Raw genomic sequence first — 21,405 nt, forward strand, 5'->3', positions numbered from 1 at the left:
CTGAGGGCTGGCATGTAATTGCTTGGGGGTTCTGGCATTTAGAAGGGGGGGTTGGTTATGAGATTCTGGGACCTTGGGGTTTCTCTTGGATTCTAGGATTCTGGCATCTTGGTGGTCTTGGAGGCTACTCCTGGTTTAGTGTTCAGGCGACCTTCTGGAGCTCAGGGCTGAATCCAGGGTCTCTTGCAGAAAGAACATATTCTCAACTTGTTTTGTTTTAGATGTTTTTCCTTTTTTTCCCCCTGTGGGAGGCTACACCCAGCCTTGCTCAGGGCTCTATACTCAGGGTCACTCCTGGAGTGGCTTGGGGTACCTACTGAGGTGCTGGGAACCTAACCTGCACACGAGACGGCTTTTCCCTCCAGCTCTGAGCTCAGTGGGCTGAGGCCTCTCTCAGGTTCTTCTCCGTTCTTTTCTTTCATTAAAAAAAAACCCAAAACTTTATTGATTGATTGGTTTTTGGGCCACACCCAGCAGCACTCAGAGGTTACTCCTGGCTCTGCCCCTGGCAATCAAACTGGGTCCCTCCGTGGTCGGCCACATGCAAGGCAAATGCCCTACCCACTGTGCTATCTCTCTGGCTCTATGCTCAGAAATTGCTCCTGGCAGGCTCGGGGAACCATATGGGATGCCGGGATTCGAACCACCGTCCTGCATCCAAGGCAAACACCCTACCTTCTTGCTCTCCCTCCAGCCCGGCCCCTCTGTTCTTTTCTTAACATCTAGAGGCAGCCTGAAACTTTGCGTGAACACACAAATTTTTGGGTTAAATGTGTGTATATGCAGGTGCATATACGTATCCGTGTACATGCATTTCTGTGTGCATGTGTTCGTGTGTGCCTTCTCCCTTCTCTGAGCTCACACACTGGGTCTCCATCCTCTCCAGAACCTTGCCTCCTTCCTCCTCTCTATCCTGGGTCCAGAGGAGTGGGAGAGAGACCATGTCCTTTGAGGCCGCCAGTGCTCCTGCTCTGGTGTCCCTGGGCTCATGTGTCCCATGGACTCACAGCTAACTGGGCCCCTGGGTGTGGAAACGGAATGGAGGCTCCTGGTGGCCTGTCCTTGTGGCCCCGACTGGTCTCCTGGTGCTATCTTGTGTGTGTTAATCTGTATTTTTCTCCAATTTCCTCTGCTGCCTCCTGGCGGTCATTGAAGTTTATTTTATTTATTAATTAATTTTAATTTTGGGCCCGAAGAGATAGCACAGCGGCATTTGCCTTGCAAGCAGCCGATCCAGGACCAAAGGCGGTTGGTTTGAATCCTGGTGTCCCATATGGTCCCCCGTGCCTGCCAGGAGCTATTTTTGAGCAGACAGCCAGGAGTAACCCTTGAGCACCGCTGGGTGTGGCCCAAAAACCAAAAAAAAAAAAATTTTTTTTTTAATTTTAATTTTTGGTTTGTGGGCCACACCTGGCAGCTCTCAGAGGTTATTCCTGATTCTTTGCTCAGAAATCACTCCTGGCAGCTTGGGAGATCCAAGAGGACCTGGGGATTGAGCCCACGTCGGCCATGTGCAAGGCAAACACGCTCTTTACTGTGCTATAGCTTCAGCCCAGAGGTTTATTTTTTTAATTCTTTATGGCCTCTCACTCACACGGACGATTTTCAGCTAAAGGAGGTCTGGGTTCATTTCATGGGCCTGAACGGCATCAGAGGGAACCGTAGTCTAGTGCTCAGGGGTCCCTGGTTCCAGGAATCGAACTTGGATGGGGTGTGTACCAGGCATTCACCCTCTCTACTGTCCTACCTCTCCTCTCATTTCTTTTTTTGGGAGGTATTTTTTTTTTTTTTTTTTTGGTTTTTGGGTCACACCCGGCATTGCTCAAGGGTTACTCCTGGCTCTATGCTCAGAAATCGCTCCTGGCAGGCTCGGGGTACCCTATGGGATGCTGGGATTCAAACCACCGTTTTGCATGCAAGGCAAACGCTTTACTTTCATGCTATCTCTCTGGTCCCTCTTTTTAAAAAAAAGTCTTAACAAATTTATTTTTGGGTTTTGGGCCACACCTGGCAGTGTTCAGGGCTTACTCCTGGCTCTGCCCTCAGAAATCACTCCTGGCAGGCTCAGAGAACACCTATTGGATGTCGGGGATTGAGCCTGAGTCGCCGCATGCAAGACAAATGCCTTCCTGCTGTATTGCTATTTTTTTGACCCTGTATAGTCTATTTTATTTAATTAATTAATTAATTAATTAATTAATTTTTGGGTTACACCCGGCAGCGCTCAGGGGTTACTCCTGGCTCCACGCTCAGAAATCGCTCCTGGCAGGCTCAGGGGACCATATGGGATGCTGGGATTTGAACCAATGACCTTCTGCATGCAAGGCAAACGCCTTACCTCCATGCTATCTCTCCGGCCCCTGTATAATCTATTTTAATATTTCTCTGGGACATCCCATCTTAACACACACCGTGTCCTGCATTACAACAGCAGCTCAGAACAGAGGGGGACTTTGGGGCTCCGGTTTACCCAAGACAGTCCTGGGTTAAGTGCCTCAAGGCCTCTCGTCAGACCCACTTCTGGCCCAGTCACTGGAATAATCACCAGCTGTTGTGGACTCAGCTGAAGGCGTGCCTAGGGGTGACCCACTTCCAGAGTGACACTCTTGTCCTGGCCACCTGGCTTTCTCGCCATGTGGACTCTGCCTGACCATGTGGTTGGGGTTTTCCCCCCATCCCAGAGAAGGACATTTCCAGGTGGGAAGGCCAGTGACCCCAAGATGAACTGTTTTGCTGAGTCTAATCTGGGAGCCACATTCCTGCCATCCTTTGCCAAGAATGCAGCATCTATTTTGGGCTCTTCGCATTTCTTTAAATTTTTTCTTGTGTTTATTTTTCTTTTGCCAGGGATTAAACCCGGGTCTCAGCACGCGAGGACTTTGCCCCCAAGTCTCTCTGCCCTCTGACAGCTTTTAGAATCTCTCTCTCTGTGTCTCGCTGTCTCTGTCTTTCTCTCACACACAGACATACACACACACAAATTCAGATGGATCTTTTTTTTTTTTTTTTTTTTTTTGGTTTTTGGGCCACACCCGGTGACGCTCAGGGGTTACTCCTGGCTATGTGCTCAGAAGTCGCTCCTGGCTTGGGGGACCATATGGGATGCCGGGGGATCGAACCGCGGTCCGTCCTAGGCTAGCGCAGGTAAGGCAGGCACCTTACCTCCAGCGCCACCGCCCGGCCCTTCAGATGGATCTTAAGTCTACATTTTCTTTTTGGGGAGGAGGGGAAATTTTAAAATGTGGAGTCTTTCAATTCATGAAGATGATCTGTCTCTCTCAGACTGGAGCTACAGCAAAGCAAGGAGGGCGTCTACCTTGCACACAACTGACCAAGGTTCCTGCCATCCCAGATGGTCTCCCAAGCCTGCCAGGAGTGTGCAGTGTTCTGAGTGCAGAACCCTGAGCTGTTGGGTGTGGTCCCCAAACAAACAACAAAACAAACAAAAAACAGTTGTTGGTACAGCATGGAGGGCACTTGCCTTGCATGTGGCTGACCCAGGTTTGATCCCCGATGCCCCATATGTTTCTTGAAGGACTGCCAGGAGAGATTCCTGAGCGCAGAAGTCAGGAGTCAGTCCTAAGAACTGCTGGGTATGCTTCCCCCACAAAACAAACCAAAAAAAAACACCCCTAATACATTAAAAAAAGGGTGGCATAAGTGATAGGGCATTTGCCTTGCACATGCTAATCTAGGACGAACAGCAGTTCGCTCCCCCAAGCTAGGAGCGATTTCTGAGCACATAGTCAGGAGTAACCGCTGAGAGTCACTGGTGTGGCCCAAAAAAGCAAAAAAAAAAAAAAAAAAAAAAAAAAAAAAGAGAGAGAGAGAAAGAGAGAGATTGTTGCAAGAGCTGATGAGACTGGGGAAGACACTTGCCTGGCATGAGGCCAACCTGGGTTCGATCCTCCGCTTTATCTGAGGAGTAAACCAGTCACTGCCTCTTCCTCCAGTTCTAGGGATCTGCGTCTCCTACCCCTAAGCTCCCCCACTCTGTGCCTTGCAGATGTCCAGGACGACTCACCTCCTCCCGTGCCACCAGGCCTCCTCTGCCCGATGCCACCTGCCTGTGTTCCACCAGCCCATGTCGGCGCCACCTCCCTGCTGGGGGGGATACTGGCTCTCTGCACCCCACCCCTGCACCCTGCGCTGCCTGAAACCACGGGCACCTTCAGTTGCCAACAGCCGTCCAGAGAGCCAGAACCAGCTGCCTGCTGCCCGCCCTCCAACGCGTGTGCTCCTATGTTTGATTCCACACAGACTTGCAGAGCACACATACACGTCTGCACACGCACACACAAGCAACCTTCCGCTCCTAAAGCACCAGCCTGTGGTATCGAGGCCACCACGAACTTGGGTTTGAGCTGTGGCCGCCACTGAGGTCCCCAGGAAAATGGGGGCGTTGGGGTGGGGGGTGGGCTGAGTCTCACACTCCACTCTCCCCCCACCTTGGCTGGGCTGCGCTGGTGTTGATAAGGATGTGTGTATGTGTGTGTGTGTGTGTGTGTGTGTGTGTGTGTGTGTGGCCTGCGTGAAATCAGTGTTGTGTGTCCCTGCTGGGGAGAAGGCAGGCTTCTCCCCATCTCCAATACCCCCCAGTGTCCTGTTGTTTATTTATTGGTGGTTCGCTGCCACCTCCTGTAGGTACAGGGGTACAGATCCCGGTCATGGGCCCGTTTACACCGCCTGCACGCTTGCCTGAGCTGAGGAGGTCACAAAACCAAAAACTCTTTCTTCGCTTTCCAGACACTGTGCTGGATGTTCAGAGGAGGGTGTGGGGGCTTGGTCCTTGTTCCCCACACCCCACCCTAGTCTGAGACCCTTCTGAGCCCCCTTCTTTCTGCACCCGGGTCCTGAATGTCTTTGGACAGGAGCAGGGCTAGGCTTGTTTGGGTCTCTTGGCTGTTAGTTTGCTTGCCAAGGGTCGGGGGTGGGGGTTGTAAGGCTGGTGCTGAGATTAGAGTGGGGGCCCCAGGGGAGATGGGCCAGTTGGGGCCAACTGTGATTACACTCAGACCCACCCCTGCCATGGGGATTTGGAAGGGCATTTCTCTGGGCTCTCCCTACTCAGCTTTCCTGCCTCCTTCCCCCAGACCCCGAATGTCTTTACCTTTTTTAGCGCCTATGACAGGAGTGACCCTGTCTCTGCTCTGTAGGAAGCTTTTGGACCCCAGAATCCCTCCTGGGAGCCCCATAGCTTGGAGGGGTCTAGAGGGCAGCCCTAGCCCTAGATTGTGGTCACTGCCCAAGGGGTGATCCAGTCATGGGCCGAGAAGGGATTTGGGGGGGTGTTGTCAGGCCAGTGAGCCTTGGGGGCTTCTAGGTCTGGTTCTTGCAGATGGGGGTTCTGTGTGAATCCCACACTGCTCCCGACCTATTTTCAGGGACATAGCGGGGTCAGAGGAGTGGGGTCAGGGGACTGCTCTTTCCTGGGCTCTGGCCTATTTGGGATTTTTCTCAGAGGGGGGCTTTGTGGCAAGAAGCAACCTCTGGGTTCTGTGGGCCATGAACCTACTCTTTGTTAGGAGAAGTAGTACACCCACATCTTTTTATGGACCCCCACCTCAGAGCAGCCCCCAGAACCCCTGGTCACACCCTGACTTCCACACTTCCCCTGGACCTTTTTTTCTTTGCAGTTGGGTTTCCCCTTTCTGCTTGAACCCCTAGTCAGGGGGTCTGGGCCCCCCATTCCTTAGCCCACACCCCCAGAACAAGAGATAATTTGGGAGTGGGAGGGGAAGGGGCTTCCCCATGACTCTTTCTCGGGTCTGCTAGGGGCAGCCTGCCCTGATATGTGGGGAAGGAAGTTGAGGTGGAGGGTCTTGGGCCCAGTAGGGGTCCCCCCAACCACACCTTCCCCTTTTAGGGTTTGCACCTAGGCCTCAGGCATCCCTCCACCCTTCCTGATGGGAACACTGGCTGTTTCATTTTTCTTTCTTTTCTATTTTTATGGCACACCCGGCAGTGTTTAAGGGTCATTACTGGCTCTGTGTGCAGGAATCCCTCCTGGCAGACTCTGGATCATATATAGGGTGCCAGTGATTGCATCCATCCAAGTTGGCCAAGCAGAAGGCGAGTGCCCACCCCCACTGTTCTATCTCTCTGTGCCCCATGCACTGGAGTTTTCACCCCAACGTTCCTGGGCACCCCCACCTCCCGCACGGTTTCCTTCTGAGGCCCAGCTCCCCCCCCCCCCCCAAAGATTCTGTTGTTCCTTCCTCACCGTGGGAGTCTCAGGCAGCCTGCAGCAACCCTGCCTCTTCCTGCACATCCATTCAGATAGTTTGCAGGATTTAACCAGACGCCCTCACACATCATCAGAGCAAACCTCACATTCCCCCTTGGCCCCTGAAATGCTTTGCAGTTCCACCACCAACTTCCTTGATCACAGACACCCCTGGGCTTTGGGGGACACCGTTTCTTCTGTGTTGCAGGAAGGGGGAGGTTGGGATGCTCAGGGCACCCCCCTGGGGAGAGGAAGCTGCTTTTAAGGAAAGAAGTCCCAGGGAGTGTGGTGGCGTCCCCTGGTGGCAGAGAGCCGAAAGGGCATTCAGGGGCTTTCCTCCCCCATGGTGGCACCCTCTGGTGTCAGAGAGCTGAAAGGGCATTCGTGGCCTCCCCTCTTCAGAGGCATCGCCCCACTAGTGGCAGGCAGTCAGTCTCCCACAAACCCCCTTTTCAGGTTTTTTTTCCCCAGAGACAGCGAGTTCTTTCGAGTCAGGGCACTGTGATGGGAAGCCTGGTCACCCCCCCTTTTTTTAAATCTCTGCGGACTTAACCCAATGGTTGATTTTTGAATGAATAAAAAGGCTTTTGTTGAATAAATGGCTGTCCCTCTTCTGTCTGGGATTGGGGTTCAGACCCTCTCCGCAGGACTGGGGACAACGTAGATGCCCATCCCTTCTTCAGCCTGTCTGTGTCCACATTCTGTCTTTGCATTGGCCCATGGCAGCCCCAGGGAGGACTCCTCCGGCTCCCCCAAATTTATCCAGGATTCTGGGCAAACCGATTTTGCTCGGTGGATCTTACTGTCTCCCCAGCCCTCAAGTGGGAGACACAGTCTGTGTTCATCCATTTCCAGGAGGCCACACTGAGTCTCATCCCCTAAGCGCCTTTTGGGGCCCATGCAGGGCTCTGAATTGGGGTGCCTCTTGCCCTGTATGCAAGTTTGGACAAAAATGTCACTCCATGCCCACCGAGGCAGGTGCTGCAGCTTCTGTTTGCCAACTAGATCGATCCCCCCCCCCTCCCCGTGAGCCCCTGGGTACTGTTCTGTTGACCCACCGCTGTCTCCCCGGGGTAGTGGCAGGCCCTGCCTTGGGGGGTGTGGGAGCCCCCTGGCAGGCCAGGCCCCCTCCTGTGCTCTTGTATGTGCTCCGTGTCACACCAATTAAACATGCTTTTGGCCCTGGGCCACCCCCTTCTTGTGACCTGTCGCTTTGTCTGTTTCTGTTGTTTCATTTCATATCTGGGTTCTTCCTGCTGTGAGGTCCCTGCTCTTGCTTTGGGTGTCTGCCTGATTTCCTCCAGAAGGAACCAAGCCTCTTGGGTGTGTTTCTGGGGGAAACTTCCGTGGGAGCACCCCATGAGAGCATTCCTCCCTCTCTGATTGCTTCCTCTCCTGGGGCTTCTTAGATGATCAAGAAGAAATGCAAGGAATTATTGGTTTAGAGTCCAACTTCTTACACTTGGGTTTGAGATCACCTCTGGGGTGGCACAACTGAATTTGAGGATCATAGACATTGGGCCCCAGCCAAAGGTTCCTAGAGGCATATTCAGATACAAGTTCCAAGTCAGTGCATGCGAAATCAGAAATATTTCTGGGAATGCTGGTCTGGGTTGAGTTTCTCCGATGAAAAGTGGTCCCTGGGGGGCTGGAGTGATAGGTAACACAGCAGGCAGAGTGTTTGCTTTCCATGAGACCAACCCAGGTTCAATCCCCGGAATCCCAAATAAATGAATAAAACGAATGTACATGTCCATGAAAAGGAGTGGAAAAGTTTAAGAAGCCCTGGGCTACAGGATTGGAGTTTTCAGATTGTGTTTAAATCTTGTTAATGCAGACTGGCAGTCTCACTTGCAGGTTTTCTAATTCAGTTTTGGGGTGAAGACTTGGCCTTCAGGGCCGGAGAGATAGCACAGTGGTAGGGCATTTTTTTTGTACGTGGCTGACCCGGGATGGATCCTGGTTCGATCCCCGGCATTCCATATGGTTCTCCGAGCCTGCCAGGAGCGATTTCTGAGCAGAGTCAGGAGTAACCCCTGAGTGCCACCAGGTGTGGCCTCAAAACAACAACAACAAAAATAAATTAAAAAATAAAAATAGGGCCCAGAGAGATAGCACAGCGGCGTTTGCCTTGCAAGCAGCCGATCCAGGACCAAAGGTGGTTGGTTTGAATCCCGGTGTCCCATATGGTCCTCCGTGCCTGCCAGGAGCTATTTCTGAGCAGCCAGCCAGGAGTAACCCCTGAGCACTGCCCGGTGTGGCCCAAAAACCAAATAAATAAATAAATAAATAAATAAATTTAAAAATGACTTGATCTTTGGCAAGTTCAGGGCTGAGCTGATGCTGATGGTTAGCTGGTTCTCTAGGGAGACTGGAAGTTTTTGGTTTTGGATTCCACTTACCCACAGATAGGACTCCCCCGTTCACCTGGAGCTTGGGTTGACCCCTCATTCACTTGGGGTGACATCTCTTCCACATGCACATGTTGGGGTACAGTCAGGGTTTGCCTGTGGCCTACATAGAGTTCTGGAAGTGAGGTATGCAGATGTGAGCCCTTTAAAGGCCCCCCAGGTGCAGTGGGGGAATGCATGGGGTGGGGCATTCGTCGTGCACCTTCCATCAGGATCCTGGGGTCCCCGACCATCTCTCAAGGAGCCATGTGCTTCTCTGTAGGCAGGGCCCTGAGGAGTTGGGGGTCAGATGAGGTTGAAGTCTTGGTGTGGGAGCCGGTGGACAGAGCAGTTTGGAAGAACCAGCAGGACCCACTTCCACTTGGGCCACTGAAGGTGGACTTTGTGGGAGAGAAAATCTATCTCTACATTCTGCTTCTACCCAAAATTGAGGGACTAGGAGATGCCCCCTGCAGGACCACACAGGTCCTCAGCATCATCCCTCACTCTGGCATTGTTCAAAGATTACAGAACCTCTGCAGACACATGGAAGAGACGCAGAGAATGGGGTAACCAGTTTCTGGAACCGGATGTGGTTCCCAGCCAGGATCATGGACTAAATTCTTCCCAAAGTCCAGGTAACCCCCAGCCAACTGTGGCAGAAGTAATGTTCACATGTGCCTATTTTTTTTTTGTTTGTTTGTTTTTGGTTTTTGGGTCACACCCGGCAGCACTCAGGGGTTACTCCTGACTTTGTGCTCAGAAATCGTTCCTGGCAGGCTCGGGAGCCGTATGGGATGCTGGGGATCTAACCAGGATCCATCCCGGGTCAGTCTCATGCAAGGCAAATGCTCTACCACTGTACTATCCCTCTGTACAATCTTTTGGGTCACACCTGGCAGCGCTCAGGGGTTCCTCCTAGCTCTACACTCAGAAATCACTCCTGGCTGGCTCAGGGGACCATATGGGATGCCGGGATCCGAACCACCGTTCTTCTACATGTGAGGCAAATGCCTTACCTCCATGATATCTCTTTGACTTCTTGTGTGTGTGTGTGTGTGTGTGTGTGTGTGTGTGTGTGTGTGTGTGTGATTTCTGTGTTACTGTTTAGGCTCCCTGAGCTTGGTAGATTTCTATGCAACTTCCCCATCAAATTTCCTGGGCTACACTGGGCTGACACTACTATGAAATTGCAAGTGACTATGAGATTGCAAGTGACCAAGATTTCCAGGATGTATAAAACTGAATCAAATTTGGTGACTTGCCAATTGAATAAAGTTAAATCTTGGAGCTGGGCAGTTTCTTTTGGAGAATATTAGCTGTGACTGTGGGTTGCACATGTGCCTATTTGTATAGGAAATGGGTCACCCCCAGAACACAGCCTCCAAAGCACAGCCCACGAATTCTGGGAGCTGGGTGGAGCTGATGAGATGTGGGGGGCTTGGTGTGACAGCACAGTGGGGAGGAGCCTTTGCCTTTCATGTGGCCAACCCAGGTTCAAACCCCGGCATCCCATATGGTCTCCAGAACCTGTCAAGAGTGATTTTGGAACACATTGCAAAGAGTAAACCCTAAACACTCTCAGGTGTGGTCCCAAAACAAACAAAAGAGAGGGGCCAGACAGATAACATTGGAGGTAAGGCATCTGCCTTGCATGCAGGACAGCGGTTTCAATCCTGGCATCCCATCTGGTCCCCCGAGCCTGCCAGGAGCGATTTCTGAGTGTAGAGTTAGGAGTAACCCCTGAGCACTGCCAGATGTGACCCCAAAACCAAAACAAACAAACAAACAAACAAAAAACAAACAAAAGAGACATACGGGATTTCACCTCAGCCAGGGTGGACTTTTTTTTTTTTTTTTTGAGAAATTGCCTTTGGAATTGGCCTTTTCAGCCTGGAGGGGCTGTCCCCTAAGGATTTGGGGTGGCCATAGGCACCCTCACTTCTATCCCACACAGGCCTTGGGTGCAGTGCACAGAAAGGATCAGGATTCAGCTTCATTGTAAAATTACCCCACACAATGTATCCCCAACCTTGAGTGAAAGTGTCTGAATCAGGGTTGTGTATAAAATAATCCAAATCAGGCTGAGGGTGAAACACGTGTAGTCTGACAGTCTTCTAACTCTTGTTTTCCTCCAGCTGCTGTCAGAACTGCCATTTTTTTTTTTTACTGAATACAGAGACCACCCCCCAGGTGGTGCAGTAAGGACATAGTAAGGGTAGATAGCTCAGGCTATCCTGAGCCTGTCCAACCCAGGTTTACATATAAGACAATCTTTGTTGTGACTGCAACCAAGTTGTAAGCAACAAACAGAAACAAAGAAACCCGGGATAATCTCCGTTTAGGGCAACATAAGGTCACTTTATGACCCAGGGGAGGGTCACCCAGAACTTTCCAGAATGTTTGCAGTCACTAGAGGTGGCCCCATGCTTTCTCATTGAGCCCCTCATGATCTGAGCTCTGGGTTACACCGAGGCTGCATCGCCCTACCCTGGGGACTGTGACACCCCCAGAAACTCACCCCTACCCCTCCTTCTCCATATAGTTGGGCTTTGCCTTCACTAAGAGACAGCAACTGTCCCCCTCTGGTTTCTCCTCCTCCCAAACCCCAATCCCCATATTTGCATGTAGAAAATAGTTCCCACATCTTCCTCCCCCCCAAATCCAGCTCAGAGGAGCACCAAGCTGAGAAGAAATAGGGCAGTGGGCAGCAGGCTCAGGGGAGGCCAAGGGTTCCAGCTGGCATCCAGCTGGTGTCATCTCCTTCCTGCTTTCTTTCACACTGCCCTCTTGTACTCTGCTTGCTCTTCTGGGGTGCAGAGGGAGGGTTCCGGGAAACAGTCACTGTGAGGGAGAGGGAATAGAAGGGATGGGGGGGGGGAACCTGGGTGTCAACCAACATCAGATTTTTCCAGGCAATGAATTCAGGAGCAAGAAGAGACACATGAAAGGGCCCCTTCTGGAAGCTTCTCAAGAAGAACCTGGGTTGTCATTCGACTCTTCTCTGTCTCTGTTATTTTTACATTTTTGAATTTGATAGTGAGAACAGTCAAGGCCAAAGCTTCCAGTGGCTGGGTCCTTGGCATCCTCTCCTGCCACTCACTTGGCAGCCTCCCCTGGAGGCGAGGCCCACAACTCTCCCATGGCATCAGCAGCGCCCCCTAAAGGCAAGGTTCACAATATTCTTGCAGGGGTCCTCAAACTGTTTAAACAGGGGGCCAGTTCACTGTCCCTCAGACCATTGGAGGGTCTGACTAGAGTCAAAACAAAACGTATGAACGAATTCTTATGCACACTGCATATCTCTTATTTTGCAATGAAGAAACAAAACAGATACAAATACAATATGAGGCCCGCGGGCCATAGTTTGAGGACCACTGCTTGAGGCTCACACACACTCCCATGGCATCATAGTGGCCTTATAGGCAATTCTACACATTCTCCCATAGTATTAGCAATGTCCCCTTTGTTTACATACTTCCACAGTCTTGGAGGCAAGGTTCATGATGCTCATGATGTTCCCTTGGTGTCAGCAGTACCCCCAGGAGGCAAGTTTCACACACATACACCCAGGGTGTCAGGAGCATCTCTTGGGGGGCAGAGGGTTCTTCTCTGATGCCCATGAAGCAGTTGCTGACTGTACCCCAGTTTCTTCAGGCAAACACCAGTCTCAGGAAGGCTCAGTGGCCCGCCTCAAGTTGCACAGTTGAGATTTGAGGCCAGGCTCTTTCCCCACAAGCTCTATGAGCATTACTGCCAGCCATCACCTTAGGGATGGAAAATGGATCTTGGGGTGCAGTGTGACAGCAGGTGACAGCTCTCCCTTCACATAAGGGACTCCTAAAAGCAGGTTCCAGAACTCCAGGTTCAGGCTGATGCATTCCTGCTAAGAATAGGGGCTTGGAATGAATATGGCCCCACTGTGGTTCATATTATTGAAATATGAACCTCCCAATAGGGCCAGGGGAACTATTACCCCTGGAAAAGTCCAGGGCCAGCAGGGGCCCTTGTTTTGCATGGAGGACACAGGAGAATGATATCTATGATCAGCAGATGTGGGGCCTCCAAACTTCCAGCTGAATAGAGATAATTTTCGTGGGACCCAGTTTGGATTACCGCAGCCCCCACCCAAGCAAGGCTGGCTGCAGACTTGCCTTCTCCGTGATGACAAGTTTTCAGCCCCTTGGGGAGCTGGTGTAGGAAAGAGATTTTTAATTTTCTTCCTGCCTTCGGTGTTTTGAGTTTTCCATAATGAGCATATGTTGTTTTAAATTTCAGTCATTCATTTGGAGGTAGAGTGGGGCCACACCTGGCAGTGCTCAGGGCTTACTCCTGACTTAGGAGTCATTCTTGGAGGGGCTCAGGGGACCCTAAGGAGTGCCAGGGTAGAAACTGGGATGGTTCAAAGCCAGCACCTTGCCCACTGAACTATGTCTTTGGTCTTGTGTGAGTTTAGCAGCAGGACTTAGGGTCTCTTTTTTGGGGGCACACCTGGGAGAAGGCTGTACCTTTTTGCTTTCCCAGGGCAGCAACCCCCCCCTCAGTCCATATATGCACTCACTGCTGTGGGCAAAGCTCAGTGAGTGTCTGGTTCCTGGGGGGCCTTCCTAGGGGTTCTCTGGGGTCTTGGCTTTCTTGTTGTTGACTTTGGAGATTTCTGGGTACATTCTGGGTCTATGTTCTTTGCAGAAACTTGCTGCTATTTTCTCTCACTCAGCCTGCAGCTTGTCTTTTCATTGCCAAATCTTTTTTAAATATATATTTTATTTATTTTTGGGCCATACCCAGTGACACTCAGGGGTTACTCCTGGCTATGTGATCAGAAATTTCCCCTGGCTTGGGGACCATATATAATGCTGGGGATCGACCCTGCATCTGTCCTGGGTCAGCTGCGTGCAAAGCAAATGCCCTACTGCTGCACCATCACTCTGGCTCCTCCTGGCTGAATCTTATGGGGGGGTTTGTGTCCTTGAATAGTGCTCAGTGGCCTGGGACCCTGATTGACAGTTGTCAGTTAACCAGGCTGGTATTCAGTGTCCTGCTGCTCTGGCCTTGGGTGCCAGGGATTTCCTGGTTCACATTGACAGAGTTTGCAGATGGGGACACACCAGGGCTGAACCCCGCAGTGCTGGGGGACCACATGGTGCTGAGGATGGAGCTGGGTTGGGTGCAAATGACATGTCCCCAATTGCGGCTTTTTCCATTTTCTCGCAAACATTTTAAATTATTATTCTGTTTTTCTTTTTTAAATTAATAATTTTAATTTACATTTTATTTTTCCTCATTTTATTTTAATTTTTGTTGGTTTTTGGGCCACACCCAACAGCTCTCATGGGTTGCTCCTTTCTCTTCACTCATAAATCGGTCCGGGTGGGCTCAGTGGATCATATGGGATGCTTGGAATCGAACCAGGTCTGTCCCAGGTTGTCAGTGTGCAAGGCAAATGCCCTACCACTGTGCTATCACTCTGGCCCCAATTTATTTATTTTTTAAATTGTTCTAAAATTATTATCATTATATCTTAAACTCAATTTTTTGGGGGAGCTTAGAAACCATATGGACGGGGCCGGAGAAATAGCATGAAGGTAAGGCCTTTACCTCACATGCAGAAGGTCGGTGGTTCAAATCCCAGCATCCCATATGGTCCACCGAGCCTGCCAGGAATGATTTCTGAAGCCAGGAGCAACCCCTGAGCATTGCTGGGTGTGACCCAAAACCCCCCCCCCCCAAAAAAAAAAAAAGAAACCATATGGACTACTGGAGATTGAACCCAGGTCAGTGTATGCAAGGCAAGTGCCCTACCCATTGTACTATCTCACTGGCCCCATCAAACTTTATTTATTTTTTTGGTTTTTGGGCCACACCCAGTGGTGCTCAGGGGTTACTCCTGGCTACGTGCTCAGAAATCATCTTTGGTTTGGGGGACCATATGGAACACCAGGGGATCGAACCATGGTCTGTCCTAGGTTAACGCATGAAAGGCAAATGCCCTACCACCTGCACCACCGCTCTGGCTCCACATTTTAAAATTTTGATTCAGTGCAACGGGTGGGTGGTTCTTTTTAGAGTGGGTTTGTTGGGGAGTTGTCTGAGAAAACATAGTCTGTCCCCAGGTCATGAATATTTTCTATATTGAATTAATTAATTTATCGTATAGCTTTTTAGGCTTTTGGCTAAGACCAAATGTAGTATCTGCTCTTATCAGTTTAACAATTCATCTATTGTTTTTGTTTTGGGGCTACAACCAGCTGTGTTCGGGGCTAACTCCTGGCTCTGTGCTCAAAGATTACTCCCCAGCAGGCCTTTAGGAAGCCTGCGGGATTCTGGGAACTGAACTCAGGGTCACAGTTTGCAAGGAAAGTATCCTAGGTCCTGTACTACCTCTACAGGCCAGGCAATAAAGCTAGTAGTGTGGTTCTCTCCTCTTTTTTCCCCTCAAAATTGTCTGGTCTCCCAATTCCTTGACTTCTCACTATCCATTTTATGTTGGATTTTTTTTATGGGGGCTATTATTGGTTTGTTTGTTTTGGGGGTCATGCCCAGCAATACTAAAGGATCACTCTTGAATCTTGGTTCAGGAATCACCCTATTGGATTTCAGGAATTGAACCAGGGTTGGCCACATGCAAGACCAGTGCCCTCCCTGTTGTGCTATCTCTCTGGCCCTCAGTATACATTAAATTAATGGATTTGCTTATGAAGTATAAATAGGCTTTATCCACAGATATTGAGGAAAGGTCAGAGGATAAGAAAAGGAGAGAGAAATGCAGCCAAGAGAGAGTACAGGTTGGGGGCCGACTCTGTGCTCACTCCTGGCAGGCTCAGGGAACCATATGGAATGTTGGGGATCAAACCCATGTCTACTGCATGCAAGGCAAATGCCCTCCTCACTGTGCTATGATTCTAGCTCCTCACTATACATTTTTGGTTTTTCAACCACACCCGGTGATGCTCAGGGGTTATTCCTGGCTATGCGCTCAGAAATTGGTCCTGGCTTGGAGGGACCATATGGGACACTGGGGATCGAATTTCGCTCTATCCTAGGCTAGCAAACGCAAGGCAGATAGATGCCTTACCGCTTGCGCCACTGCTCTGGCCCCTCTCACTATACATTTTATTATTTATTTATTTATTTATTTAGGTTTTATTTATTTGGGTCACACTAAGCAGCGCTCAGGGGTTACTTTGGATCTGCACTCAGAAATCTCTCCTGGGGGCCAGAGATGATAGCATTGCAGAAGGACAGTGGTTCGAATCCTGGCATCCCATATGGTCCCCCGAGCCTGCCAGGAGCGATTTCGGAGCGTAGAGCCAGGAGGAACCCCTGAGCGCTGCCGCATGTGACCCAAAAACAAAATAAAAAAAGAAATCACTCCTGGCAGGCTTGGGAAACCATATGGGATACCGGGATTCGAATCACTGTTTATCCTGGATTGTCTGTGTGCAAGGCAAACACCCTACCGCTGTGCTATCTCTCTGGCCCTTCACTATACATTTTAAATGGATTTGTTCATCTCTCAGAGCCATCTGAGTCTTGTGTTGCCTCTGCTTTAAATCCACAGACTGTTGTGGGCAGAACTGACTGTTGTTGAGTCTTAAATACACACCGCGTGCTTCTCTTCTCTGGTTCTTTCTACTTTTTATTGTTTTGGGTATAAGAAGCTCATGGATGTTTTGTTGGTTTAATTCCCAACTGGCTCGTTGGGGGGCGCTATTGTCAAATAGTATTGTTTTCTAGATTTGGGAAAAGATGGATTTTATATATTAGGTGGATTGACTTTTGATTCTGCCCCCTTCTGGATTTGCTTATTAGTTTTGACATTTGGGGGTGTAGGTTCTTTGGACTTTTTAAAAAAATTTTTTTGGGCCACTCCTGGTGATACTCATGGGTTTCTCCTGGCTATGTGCTAAGAAATTGCGCCTGGGGGAAGAGGGAGAGAGGGGCCACTGGTGATGGGAATGTTGCACTGGTGAAAGGGGTGTTCTTTGTATGACTGAAACCAAACTACAATCATGTTTGTAATCACAATGTTTAAAAAAAATAAATTAGGGGCTGGCAAGATAGCATGAAGGTAAGGCGTTTGCCTTCCATGCAGAAGGACAGTGGTTGGATTCCCGGTATCCCATATGGCCCCCATGCCTGCCAGGGGCGATTTTTGAGCATAGAGCCAGGAGTAACCCCTCAGCATACCGGGTGTGACCCCAAAACCAAAGATAAATAAATAAATAAATTAAGGTCTGGAGAGATAGCACAGAGCTAGGGTGTTTGCCTTGCACGCAGCCAATTCAGGACAGATGGGGTTCAAATTCTGGTATCCCATTTGGTCCCCTGTGCCTGCCAGGAGCAACTTCTGAGCGCAGAGCCAGGAGTAACCCCTGAGCGCTGCCGGGTTTAACCCAAAAACAAAGAAAGAAAGAAAGAAAGAAAGAAAGAAAGAAAGAAAGAAAGAAAGAAAGAAAGAAAGAAAGAAAGAAAGAAAGAAAGAAAGAAAGAAAGGAAGAAAGAAAGAAAGAAAGAAAAAAAAAAGAAAGAAAGAAAGAAAAAGAAAAAAAGAAATTGCTACTGATTTGGGGAACCATATGGGATGCTGGGGACCGAACCAAGGTCCATCCGGGGTCGGCTGTGATCAAGGCAATTGTGCTACCGCTGTTCTATTGCTCTGGTCCCCTTTTCTTTTCTTTTTTTTTTTTGGTTTTTGGGCCACACCTGTTTGATGCTCAGGGGTTACTCCTGGCTATGTGCTCAGAAGTCGCTCCTGGCTTGGGGGGGACCATATGGGACGCTGGGGGATCGAACCGCACCGTCCTACACTAGTGCTTGCAAGGCAGACACCTTACCTCTAGCGCCACCTTCCCGGCCCCGTCTGGTCCCCTTTTCAAAAAATTTTTTAACTTTATTGATTGATTGATTGATTAGTTTTGGGCCACACCCAGCGGCGCTCAGGGGTTATTGCTGGCTCTGCATGAAAAAATTGTCGTGGCAGACTGGGATGGCAGACTGGCAGTATGGGATGCTGGGAATTGAACTGGGTCCCTCCCAGGTCGGCCATGTGCAAGGCAAATGTCCTACTGCTGTGCTATCTCTCCAGACCCTCTTTGGACTTTCTGTTCTATCATGTCATCTGAAAACAGGGATAGTTTTACTTTTTTTAATTTTAATCATTATTTTCTGTTTATTTGTTTTGAGCCCCTTGTGGCAGTACTCAGGGGTTAGTCCTGGCTCTGCAGTCAGATTACTCCTGGCAGGCTCAGAGAACCCTATGAGGTGCTGGGGATCAAACCCAGGTCGGTTCATGAGTCACTTCTGGCAGTGTTTGAAGGACCATGTGGGATGCTAGGGATCAAGCTCCTGTTGGCCGTGTTCAAGGTAAGGGCTCTACCAGCTGTGCTATCTCCAGCCCTTCATCTACTAAATAAAATGACATTTTCCACTTTCAATATTTAGAAATTTAGTTTCAAATGGCAGGAACTCAACTTAAACAAACCCATAGAAGATAAAATCTGTGAGGATTAAGGATGTCTAGCGTCTCTTGTTTCTGCTCTCATTCACCTCTTTGTAAAGTCTACATTCTCCTTCCTGCAGATAGCCTCCTTTCAGGAGGTGGGGAACAGATTGCCAGGAAGGGGCCCCCACTTCTTGGCACCTCCCCCACCCAGAAGGATAGGAATAGCCAGTCCTTCAGTAGAGATATCCCAGGGAAGACTGTTGACTGGCTCTGCTTGGGTCATGTGCCTGCTTCTAGAATAATCACTGTAGCCAGAGGGAGGGCCACAGTATTCTTGCCCTCTCCCCTTTTTGGTTTCTGGGTCACACCCAGCAGTACTCAGGAGTTACTCCTGGCTCTAAGCTCAGAAATCACTCCTAGCAGGCTCAGGGACCATATGGGATGACGGGAATTGAACTGGGGTTCTTCCTGAGTTCGCCACATGCAAGACAAATGCCCTACCACTGTGCTATCACTTCATCCCCCTCCCTTAAGTTGCATGACACGTGCTCCTGCGCATGCGTTCTGCGTATCTGGCTGCATGCTGGAATTCATTACCAGGAAGGTAGCTGCACTTTAAGTTCTAATTTGAATGCAATTTAAGCTTACGTTTGATGTGTTCAGCTGTACTACTGGGTGCTCATGGCTAGCTGGGTTACGGTGCTCACCGGGAATAAACAATCCTGTGAGTCTCTGTGTTGACTAGACTGAAAGCAGAGGATGGGATCTGGCTCCCTCTGCTACTCAGGCACCATCAAACTTCTCTGGGTTTGTGGTTCCAAACCCAACCAGATCCTGTGGTGTTGTACATGAAAACATTTCTATAAGATTATTCTTTGCCTGTTGTCCCATCTTGACCTGCCAGGTGGGGGCGCTGTTGGGAGCGAGGTGAGTTCAGGGTCTTTTGCCAGAGTTGGCTGGCTGGCTCAAGGTGTGTTTTGGAGCTAGCAGAAGGCTGACAAAGGACTCTCTTCGCCCAACCTTTTACCCCTTAACCGTCCTGTTTGTGTGGATTATTTGCTGCGGACAAATATTACCAAGATCTCCCCCCAAGAGGGGACAAGAGGATGGGAATCAATTTCTCATTCTGGAATTTCTTGGATACACAAATAACCGACAAAGGAGTAAACAGGACCCCACAGAAGGGGCCACACTGTGGCTCTTGCTGATCCAAAGTCCCCCCTTTTTTACTTTTTATTTATTTATTTATTTATTTATTTATTTTTTGTTTTTTTGGGCCACACCCTGTAATGCTCAGGAGTTACTCCTGGCTATGCACTCAGAAGTTGCTCCTGGCTCGGGGGACCATATGGGACGCCAGGGGATCAAACTGCGGTCCGTCCTAGGCTAGGGCTGGCAAGGCAGACACCTTACCTCTAGCGTCACCACTAGGGCCCCATCCCCCCTTTTTTTTACTTTAAAGAATATGTATCAACAAAGTTGACATAGTGCACTGTAAAATATTTGTTTTCAGATAAGTGAGAGCAAAGTTATTAAAAAGAGAATAGAAAGAAAAAGGAAGAGAATAAAAGAAAGAAAAACAAAAGAAGTGCAGTGACAAGTCTTAAAATCATTGTATCTTAATGGGATCATTAAGTCATTATCAGAAGGTTTAGTAAGCTCTTGTTGCTAGCTGACCATTCTGTTATTCCATTTGTTTCCAAACATTAAGTGACTTCAGCTACATATTGGCATCTAAATTGGTGTGTTTCTATGGAGATGACAGTGTTAAACAAATGAAGTTTGTTGTGCTGCTGCAAATGAGGCCACCCAGGCAAGGAATTCAGAGCACTGTTACTGATACTGCTACTTTTGTGGGGCATGTTTTTGGCTGCCAGGTCTCCTGGAAGTACGAGAAGGTGGTGGATGGGGTTGCCTGCACTCACTTCATAAAGACCCTGACATACCTGGAATTTGGTCAAGTTTGCATCTTTGCAGAAAATCTTAGAGGAGTGGTAAAGCAGGGCCATAGGAAAAGCTGTGATTATGAGTGATGGATGTAGAAGGCATGGCTTCTGTCAAGCAGGGGCTTGGCTGGTCTTTCTCACAGGAGAGTACAAGCTTTCATCTGCATGGCCTGTGTATCCATGATTATTTTCACGACTTGATTTATATCTCTTTTGAGAACAGAGTAAGTCTATGGAGCTGACCTGGTGTAGACATGACACCTGCATTTTTGGGCGTGGTTACAACCTGACCCAGAGCTTTTGCAGCCATTTTCTTGGTGAGGCGCTTGCCTGCCATCACTTCAGAGACAGGCTTCCAGAATCTTCTGGAAGACAAGAACCAGTCTGCATAGCAGTCCAAATTCATGTCCTGGCGGGAAAGGGCTGAAGATGCTGTGTCCCAGCCAAATACTGTCTCTCTGGGCCTTCTCAGCCAATTCCTTTCATCTGCCCACTTAACACAGGAAGTGGTGCAAATGTGGGTGTGTGTGTGAGCCCCATAAAAGGGAGCTGTGTGGACCAGGCAGGTGGAGCCATTGTTAATCATACTTTTTTTTTGGGGGGGGCCACACCCGGCAGTGCTCAGGGGTTACTCCTGGCTGTCTGCTCAGAAATAGCTCCTGGCAGGCACGGGGGACCATATGGGACACCAGGATTCGAACCAACCACCTTTGGTCCTGGATCGGCTGCTTGTAAGGCAAACACTGCTGTGCTATCTCTCCGGGCCCTGTTAATCATACTTTTAATGGCTCATACAAACTGTCCAGATCCCAGAGCTATGAGGCAAAGGCAGCCTTGTCTGCTGTTGATGGGAATTTTTATCTGGTTCCCCACCTCTGTGGAAGACAGTATGGAAACTCCTCCAAAAATTCAAAATTGATGGGCCAGAGAGAGAGAGAGAGAGTATAGCAAGCAGATAAGGTGTTTGCCTTGCATGCCACTGATCTGCATTTAATCTTCATATGCCCCATATGGTCTCTTGAACTCCACCGTGAGTTATCCCTGAATAAAAGAGCCAGGAGTAAGACCTAAGCAGCAATACTGGGTGTGACCCAAGAACCAATCCCTGCACCTCAAAAAAGTTGACTCTCATAGGTTCCAGCAATTCCAGTTCCTGGCAGATACTCCAAAAACCCAGAAACATTAATTTGAAACAATTCTGTGTTCATTGCTGCATGATTCACAAGAACCAAGATTTGGAAACAGGGATTTTAATAATAGCACAGCAGGTAAGGTGTTCATTTTGCTGTGGCCAGCCCATGTTTGATTCCTGGCATCTGATATGGTCCCCTGAGTCTTCCAGGAGTAATTTCTGAGCACGGAGCCAGGAGTAACTCCTGAACACCACTTCTTGTGTGG

At 49.4% G+C, this 21,405-nt stretch overlaps 1 protein-coding gene across 1 annotated transcript in view; it reads left to right on the forward strand.

Moving 5' to 3' along the window:
* Positions 1-941: 941 nt before the first annotated feature.
* HMCN2 (hemicentin 2) overlaps positions 942-21,405 on the forward strand; it is a 145,846-nt gene continuing 125,382 nt past the window's right edge. Inside the window, 2 exon segments of the mRNA XM_049772813.1 lie at positions 942-990; positions 4,007-4,232. Coding sequence (XP_049628770.1) covers positions 942-990; positions 4,007-4,232 — 275 coding nt within the window.

Source organism: Suncus etruscus, chromosome 5 (genome assembly GCF_024139225.1).
Source record: "Suncus etruscus isolate mSunEtr1 chromosome 5, mSunEtr1.pri.cur, whole genome shotgun sequence".
Lineage (NCBI taxonomy): Eukaryota > Metazoa > Chordata > Mammalia > Eulipotyphla > Soricidae > Suncus > Suncus etruscus.